Below are 9,782 nucleotides of genomic sequence, written 5' to 3'. Positions count from 1 at the left end.
CTGAATCTATATGTATATATATATGTGTGTGTGTGTGTATGTATATATCTATTAAATATATCTGTGTTCAACTATATCCTGCTTAGAGAAGGTTGGGGTGGGGACAAAAGGGGGAGCAGGAATGAAAGAGGAAAAAAGAATAAAGTTTAAAAAGTACACAGCAGAGAATAAAAGAACAACCTACAAGGAAGCAAAGATGAATACTCATGAATATAATTTCTTCTTCTATTATATATCCTTTCTTGAACTGGAAATTTTTTGTTATATATTTTAAATACTCCCTGAAGTTCTGCTGGGCATATGACAATGTTGTTTTGCTTTGTTTTGTTTTATCTTCTTTTTCTATCTTTCTTTTTTCTATTCTGTTTATTCAGAAAGCATTTTTAAAAGCATATATAATTGTAGTGTTCTTAGTTCGGTTTTCTGGAGGTCTTGGAAGTAGCCTTTGTTTCAGTTCAGTAATCACCACAAGAGTAGCCAGGTGTTAAAGTCCAAATGCTTTATTATCTCCTTCAAAATCTTGTCTCCTTGCCTAGGGCTTCACTAGCTTTCTTAGAGGCCTTCTGGAGTCTTGGTTTTAGTGGAGAAACTGAGGAGAGCCTGCCACCAAGGTGGTGTGAGATGGGATGAATGGATCTGAGTCCAAAGGCTTGTGCTTCAGCCTCCAGTCCGCTTGTCTTCTCTAGCTCTGAATCTGGCTGAGGCTTCCAGCTTATATGCTCTACACTGAGTATAAACCAGTCATTATATCACTAGAAAACCATTATTTGTTGTAAGATTAAATCAATCATATTGAATTTAGAGAACTATTAAGCACCATGCTAAACTAGATAACCATTGTCTCATCAATTCCATTGAATTAACATCTTGTAAGAATCCTTGTTTTAAGTACAAGAATTCTGGCCCATAACATATAATAAAGTTTAACAAAATTGATAAACCTTTAACCAATCTGATTTTTAAAAGCAGGCAAAAATAAAATTAACAGGATAGCGAATAAAAGGAAACCATAACAAAACCAGAAGAAATAAAAGGAAGTATCCAAATCTATATACACCACACCACACACAGATATACACCAACAAAATTTAGGACACAAAAGAGAAGAATACTTTCAAAAATACAAAATAACCAAACTAAGAGAAGATCAAATAGAGATCTTAAATAATCTGTTCTCTAAGAAAATATAACTGTCTGCAAAGGAAATTGCCAAAAGGGAAAAAAACTTCCTGGTCCTCAGTAGAATTCCTTATTCCTTTTTTTTTTTTAATTAAAATTTTTTTATTATAGCTTTTTATTGACAAAACATATGCATGGGTAATTTTTCAATATTGACCCTTGCAAAAACTTCTGTTCCAACTTTTCCCCTCTTTCCCTCTACCCCCTACCCTAGATGGCAGGTTAAATATGTTAAAGTATATGTTATAAATATAATAAATAATACAGTATATGTTAAATACAATATATGTATACATAGTTATACAGTTGTCTTGCTACACAAGAAAAATCAGATTTAGAAAGAAGGTAAAAATAACCTGGGGAGAAAAACAAAAATGCAAGCAAACAATAATAGAGTGTAAATGCTATATTGTTGTCCACACTCATTTCCCAGTGTTCTTTTGCTGCGTATAGCTGGTTCTGTTCATTACTGATCAATTGGAACTGATTTGGATCCTCTCATTGATGAAGAGAGCCACTTCCATCAGAATACATCCTCATACAGTATTGTTGAAGTGTATAATGATCTCCTGGTTCTGCTCATTTCACTCAACATCAGTTCATTTAAGTCTCTCCAAACCTCTCTGTATTCATCTGCTGGTCATTTCTTACAGAACAGTAATATTCCATATTATTCATATACCACAATTTACTCAGACATTCTTCAATTGATGAGCATCCATTCAATTTCCAGTTTCTGGCCACTACAGAAAGGGCTGCCCACAATATTTTTACACATACAGGTCCCTTTCCCTTCTTTAATATCTCTTTGGATATAAACCCAGTAGTAACACTGCTGGATCAAAGGGTATGCACAATTTGACAGCTTTTTGAGTATAGTTCTAAATTGCTCTCCAGAATGGTTGGATCTGTTCACAGCTCTACCAATAATACATCAGTGTCCCAGTTTCCCCACATCCCCTCCAACATTTGTCATTATCTTTTCCTGTCCTCTTAGCCAATCTGAGAGGTACGTAGTAGTATCTTAGAATTGTCTTAATGTGCATTTCTCTGATCAATAATACCATTTATCAATTGGAGAATGGCTTGATTTCTTATAAATTTCACAGGAGAATTCTTACAATCTTTTAAAGAAAAATTTGGGAAAGCATTAAGGGAGTTGGCTTGGGAGAGAATTAAGGGGTGAAAGTATTGAGGTCACAGTGAAGATAAAAAAAGTTAATGAGATCATAAGTTATAGAAAAAAGATGGAATGATAAAAATAGTTATGATAATAATGATGACAAAAATAATTATGATCAGATAAAAGAATTTTTTAATTTATGAACATCAAAGTAGAAACACTTGTGGGTAATGGCAATATCAAGAGTACGACCATCTCTCTATATATTTGAGGTAAGTAGAGAAGTGCATCATGAAACTGAAGAACTAAGAGTATCCAAACTAGGCTAACTGAAAGGACATAAAAATGTTTGTTGAACTCAGTCAACAAGTTCTTACTAATTTCTTGCTATGTGCCATGCATTGTGCTAAGCACTGGGAACACATATAAAAAAATGAAATAGCCTCTACTCACAAATGAATTCTTACATTTTAATGGAGAATACAAATATATAATGTATACACTCACCCACACACATGCAAAAACACACATTTATGCCAAATAGTTAAATATAAGATATTTTCAGAGGGAAGACACTAGTAGTTGTCAGGGGTCAAAAAGGGCTTTTTGTGGATGATATGGATGATTCCCTCTTTAGGAAAGAAAAGGCTTTTATGAGGTGGTGGCAAAGAGAAAATGCATTCTAGACATTATGTAGAGACAGGAGATGGTGTGTCGTGTGGGAGACCAGAGAGAAAGTCAGTTTGGCTGAATTGAACAGATGCAGGAGATAGAAGTTCTATATTATAAGGGCAGGAGTCATGGAGTGACTGTGTCATGCACTGAACTCATTTATGAAGGAAAAAGATTATCCTTGGAAATTATAGATAATGGCCACTAGCACCCAGATTGAATAATAATATAGACATTAGAGGAGGGAAGGGTTGCTGCGTAATGGTGGTAGAGAGTCTGGAAATGGGAAAATTGGAGAGCACAAAGTATTCTAATTCCCATTTCACCTCTTCCCATGATCATTGAGTTAGGGCATATGAATGAAAGTATATTCAATACTGGAATGGATGGGTAGGGATGCAGAGTCATAAGGCAGGATTCTGGTCCCACTAAGTGTCAGAAGATAAAAGGGAATAAGAACATCTTTAAAATGAAAACACATTTCTAACTATGTAGCAGGCATTTCAGAGAGCATGATGCAAGAGGTTTTGAACCACTGGATAAGGAAGTGTATAAGGATGTGGATATGCTAACCATTAAGTTCTGTAAGAAATGACCAGCAGGATGATTTCAGACAGGCCTGGAGAGACTTACATGAACTGATTGCTAGAAGTGAGTAGAACCAAAGGAACATTGTACACAGCAACAAGATTATGTGATGATCAATTCTGATGTACCAAGGTGATTCAGGCCAATTCCAATAGATTTGTGATGGAATAAGCCATCTGCATCCAGAAAGAAGATTGTGGGGATTGAATGTGGATCAAAACAGTGTTTTCGCCATTTTTGTTGTTGTTTGCTTATTTTTTCTCTCTCATTTTTTCCCTTTTTGATCTGATTTTTAAAAATTTTTTATTATAACTTTTTATTTAGAAAGCATATGCATGGATAATATTTTCAACACTGACCCTGGCAAAACCTTCTGTTCCAAATTTTCCCCTCCTTCCCCCCACTTCTTCCCCTAGATGGCAGGTAGTCCAATATATGTTAAATATGTTAAAGTGTATATTAAATCCGATATATGTATACATATTTATACAGTTATCTTGCTGCAAAAGAAAAATCAGATCTAGAAAAAAAACCTGAGAAGGAAAACAAAAATGCAAACAAACAATAACACAAAGAATGAAAATGCTATGTTGTGGTCCACACTCAGTTCCCATAGTCCTCTCTCTGGGTATAAATGGCTCTTCTTCATTACTGAATAGTTGGAACTGATTTGTTTCATCTCATTGTTGAAGAGAGCTACATTCATCAGAATTGATCATCGTACAGTCTTGTTGTTGCCGTGTATAATGATCTCCTGGTCCTGCTCATTTCACTTAGCATCTATGTAAGTCTCTCCAGGCCTCTCTGAAATCATTCTGTTGGTTATTTGTTCTGGTTTTTCTTGTGAGCATAATAAACATGGAAATATGTATGGTAGAATTGCACATGCTTAACATATATTGGATTATTTGCTGTCTGGAGGAGGGAGTAGGGGGAAGGGAGAAAAATTCGCTCACAAGATTTTACAGGGGTGAATATTAAAAACTACCTTTGTATATATTTTGAAAATAAAGAGCTATTATTAATTTTTTAAAAATTAAGTTGCTTTCAATTTAAAAACTTATTTCAAAACAAACTAGATTTGTTGGGATTTTTTTTTCCCCTCCTGGTCACTTAGCATAGATCAGTACTTTATAGAGAGCTATTAAAAATGGTTAGTTTTCAAAAACACTGGGCAGAACACTTCAAAAAGAAGAGAGCTGCTGTTATCTTCGAACACTAGCCTCCTATTCTCATACAAATACTTTAGGTTTCTAGTGTCTGTTAACTAAAGCCAGGTACCATGATCAGGATGATGTCGCCCCCAACAGGGCTAAAATAAAATGCAGCTCAAATATTACTAGACCCACTGAGAGAATACAATGTTTTATATGGTAACCATCATCTTTAATCATTTCTTTAAAAGATTATCCATAAGTTAAAAAATAGTAAGAAAACATTTAGATTATGACATCACAATAAGTTCAATCAATAATTCCATAAGAATTCCATGCCAGGATTCTGAAAACTTTATTCAACCATTAGTGGTATTCAGAAAATTTTTGGATATTATGGTGCTATGAATCCAAACATAGCCTGATTTTCAAAAAAAGAGAAAAAGGTAAAGACTTCTTGGAAAAATTCAAGAAAATATTGTGTAAACGATTGTTTATGAACTTTTAAAAAGAACCAGCATGTCATCAAAGACAGGACATGCCAGATAATATTCATGTCTTTTCTGGAGAAAGGGTATTTAGCTCTTTTAAGGATACCAATAGTTGATATCAATAGTACCCTTGTTAGTAATAGATTGGACTAAGTGATTTCTTCTAATTCTGTGATTCTTCAGAGAGATTAGGTATTTAAAGAAGCATTCTTAAGTCATGAATCCAAAGAAAGGTTTTTACCTTGGTGCTATAAATGTTTAAATTACTTCTATTTTTCCTGAGATCATAGAGTAATAGACATAGAATATTGAAAGACTTTAGAAGCCATCTAATACAAGTCCCTTATTTTACAGATGAGAAAACAGACCTGGAGAGGTTAAGTAACTTGCCCAAGATCACACAGGTACAAAGAATCAGAGGTTAGACTCCTCGTCTCTAAGTCAATGCTTTTGTCCCTGAACTACATTGCCTCAAAATCTTTAAAGTAGTAACCTGGTGATAAAGAATAACAAACTAAAAATAGGAAGGTAAAAAAATTGGAATTTCATTTTTTCTCCTCCCCCTCTTTAACTGTATTTCTTAGATTTTTCTCCCAGAGAATATAAAAGTAGGGACTAAACTGTCAAACCAATTTATCTATTATTGAATTATAATCGCTGCTAATGTTAAAACTTAGAACAAAAGGGGTTCTGTTGTTGTGAAGAATTGATTATTACCAAACAGTAGCTTGCACTACTTTGAGAAATCTTCCTTTAACAGAGATAAAAAGCACTGAAGACAAAACATAACTTACTCCCATTCAACTTTATGACATTATCGTGGTTCTTTGTATGTATGTAATTAAAGAACAGGAAAGATGGTAAAGAATTCATTTGAAGGGAGCTATCCATTAATATTACCTAGAAGACTGATGTCCCTTTATAATTCAGAATAAAAGTTCTTCAACTGGGCAAACTAAAACGTCTTTCTGAGGAAAACATTTACTATTAGAAAATCATGAGTATGAGATAAATCCTCTGCATCATCCTCAGTGAGATTTTGACTCAGTATCAACTTTTTTCAGTGCTTACAGTGAAATTTCAAATAAGAGACTAAGCAAACTCAAACCTCAACCAAATAGCAGGAAATGCTTACACCTCTCAGGGGAAAAATGCAGCCTGACAACATATTTTGACAACGTGTGCTAGGCATATATAGTCAAGACAACCAATTGGAGATGTGTGGCCTTATGGTTACTGAGGAGGGGCAACTTCATCATCATGAATATAGGGATAGGCATCCATTCTCACAGTAACATTTTTTTTCCTTCCTACATTTTCATATTCTCTCTCTCTCTCTCTCTCTCTCTCACACACACACACTCTCTCTCTCTCTCTCACACTCTCCCTCTCTCTCTCACACACTCTCTCTCTCTCTTACTCTCTCTCCCTCTCTCTCTCTCTCTCTCTCTCTCTCTCTCTCTCTCTCTCTCTCTCTCTCTCTCTCTCTCTCCCTTTCTCTCTCTCTCACACTCTCTCTCTCTCTCTTACTCTCTCTCTCTCTCTCTCTCTCTCCCTTTCTCTCTCTCTCACACACTCTCTCTCTCTCTCTCACTCTCTCTCTCTCTCACACTCTCTCTCTCTCTCTCTCTCTCTCTCTCTCTCTCTCTCTCTCTCTCTCTCTCTCTCTCTCTCTCTCTCACATATCACACACATATGTTATGGGCCAGAACTCTTGTACTTAAAACAAGGATTCTTACAAGATGCTAACTCAGTGGAATTAATAATACAATGGTTATCTAGTTTAGCATGGTGATTAATAGTTCTCTAGTTTAGTACATGTACTTAGTAGTTAATATAGTTCTACAAGATTCACACTTACGATGATGTAATTATAATAAGAGTATATAACAGCCAGCAGGGACTGAGAGACAGGGACAGTCCACCTTTGTGGTGGCTGGAGGCTAAAGCATAAGTCCTCGGACCCAGAGCCAGATTCATTCATCCCATCTCACACCACTTTGGTGGCAGATTCTCCTCCTGCATTTCTCCACTGAGATCAAGGCTGGTCTGAAAGGCTCTCCAGAAAGATGCCCAGCCCCAAGCAAGGAGACATTAAAGAATTTGGACTTCATCCCTGGCTGTTCTTGTGGTGATTACTCAGCCAAAATGAAGGCTGCTTCCAGAAAGCCAACAGGAACATCACACACACACACACACACACACACACACACACGCAGGAACTCCATGTTTCTTTGTGTTCAAAGTACTAGACACCAGCCAGGTCTCATCAAAAAGGGTAATCATTTCCTATGCAATTTTTAACTTCCTTCATACTTGAAGATGGGCAGAACTTCCAGGGGGAAAAGGAAGATTCTAGTTTTCAGAATTTACTCATTATTGTTAATATATGTGTCTATCAGTTTGTAAAGCACTTACACTATTTCACTTACTCCTCACAATAACCCTGAGAAGAAGTCAGGAAAGAGATTATTTTTATTTTACAGACAAAATAGACTGAGGTCCAGAAGAATGAAGTGATTTTCCTAAAGTTACACAACTAGTAAACGGCAGGCCTGGACTAGCTCAGAGTTTCTGATGAAAGGAAGTACAGGAGGAGATGCCTCTCCCAAATGTATCAGGAATTAGCTAGAGGAGGGTGGAGCCAAGATGGCGGAGGATAGACAGTTTTTGTCTGAGTCCTTCTTAGCTTCACTCAGATAAACATCAAATTAAGCCTCTGAACAGGTTTTGGAATGACAGAACCCACAAATATTTGGAATGAAAAAAATTTCCAGCAGAAGATATTTGATAGAACTTCAGAAAAAGTCTGTCTCAATCAGACAGGGTGAATTGCAGCCTGTAGAGGAAGCTTGGGACAATCTTCTCTTTGCCTTAACAGCAGACTTCAATCATTAAAAATGAACAAAAAAAATAAAAAGAGTTCTGACCACAGATAGCTTTTATGGAAATAGGAAAGAACAGACCCTAAATCCTGAGGACACTAAAGACAAACTGTCTCCAGATGAAGCTTCAAAGGATGATATTAATTGGTTTCCATCTCAAAAGACTCTCTTGGAAGAATTCAAAAAGGATTTTTAAAAATTAGAAGAAAAATGGGGAAAGGAAATGAAAGCTCTGAAAAAGGAAACAGACATTGTCTGAAGAAAATCACTCCTTAAAAATTAGTTTTGGTGAAATAGAAAAAGAAAACAACTTGAAAAACAGATTTGTGAATTGGAAAAAAAATTCCAATGACCAAAAAACTCATTTAAAAATTCAAATGATCAAATGCAAAAGGAGATAAAAAAAACTAACCGAATAAAATAATTCACTAAACATTAGAATTGAACAAATGGAAGTGAATGGGTCAATGAGACATCAAGAATTAATCAAACACACACACAAAAATAAATAAATAAATGAAAGAAAATGTAAAATACCTCATCAGAAAAACAACTAACCTGGAAAATACATACAAGAGAGACAATCTAAGAATTACTGGACAACCTGAAAATCATGATGAAAAAAAGAGTCTAGACAACATCTTTCAAGAAATCATCAGGGAAAACTATCCTGTTATCCTAGAACCAGAAGGTAAAATATCCATTGAAAGAATCCACTAATCGCCTCCAGAAAGAGACCACAAAATAAAAACTCCAAGAAATATTGTAGCTAAATTTCAGAATTATCATAACAAGGAGAAAATACTGAAAACAGCTAAGAAACAATTCAAATACTGAGGAGTCGCAATCAAGATTACCCAGCACTAGAAACTTCTACTTTGAAGGATAGAAGGGACTGGAATATGATATTCTGGAGGGCAAAGAAGCTTGGACTGCAGCCAAGAATCAACTATATAACAAAATTAAGCATTATCTTTCAAGGAAAAAGTTGGACATTCAATGAAATAGTAGGCTTTCATTTATTTTTGATGAAAAGAGCAGAGATGAATAGAAAATTTGATTTTCAAATAAAGACCTCAAGAGAAACATAAAAAGGCAAAAAGGGAAGAAAAAACAACTATGTTTTTAAAGATTTTATTTTTTTATTTATTTTTATTTATTAATTTCATAATTATAATTTTTGACAGTGCTTTTTTACAACATTATCCCTTGTATTCGCTTTTCCAAAATTTCCCCCCTCTCCCTTTATTCCCTCCCCTAGATGACAGGCAATCCCATATATAATAAATGTGTTACAGATTATCCTATATACAATATATGTGTGTAAGATACTATGTTTTTAAAGATTAAAATGTTTACATCCCTATATGGGAATATGTAGGTATAATTTGACTTTACTGTGATGACATAAAAAAGAAAAATAGGGATAGAAAAGGAATTATACTGGAAGAAGAAGAAAGGGGAGGTAAAAAGAGGTAAAACCCACATAAAGAGGCAAAAAAAGACCTATTACAGTTGAGGGAAAGAAAGGAGGGGGAAGAGAATTGTGTGAATCTCAATCTCCTTGGATATGGCTCAAAGAGAGAATATCAGACATATTTAGTTTGATAGAGAAACTTGTCTCATCCTATATGGGAGAGGGGAAACGAAAGAGGAAGACTAAGAGAAGGAAGACAAGTAGAAAGGGGAA

General features: G+C 35.0%; 1 protein-coding gene across 1 annotated transcript in view; it reads right to left on the bottom strand.

The window, feature by feature from the left end:
• Positions 1-484: 484 nt before the first annotated feature.
• CDKL3 (cyclin dependent kinase like 3) overlaps positions 485-9,782 on the bottom strand; it is an 87,034-nt gene continuing 77,736 nt past the window's right edge. The window contains exon 13 of the mRNA XM_074290916.1: positions 485-726. Within this exon, the coding sequence (XP_074147017.1) occupies positions 658-726 (69 nt within the window). The 3' untranslated portion in view covers positions 485-657. The remainder of the gene's footprint in view (positions 727-9,782) is intronic.

Source organism: Sminthopsis crassicaudata, chromosome 2 (genome assembly GCF_048593235.1).
Source record: "Sminthopsis crassicaudata isolate SCR6 chromosome 2, ASM4859323v1, whole genome shotgun sequence".
In the NCBI taxonomy this organism is placed as follows: Eukaryota; Metazoa; Chordata; class Mammalia; order Dasyuromorphia; family Dasyuridae; genus Sminthopsis; species Sminthopsis crassicaudata.
The sequence above is the reverse complement of the archived record's forward strand: the minus strand, read 5'-3'. Positions and strand labels throughout refer to the sequence as shown.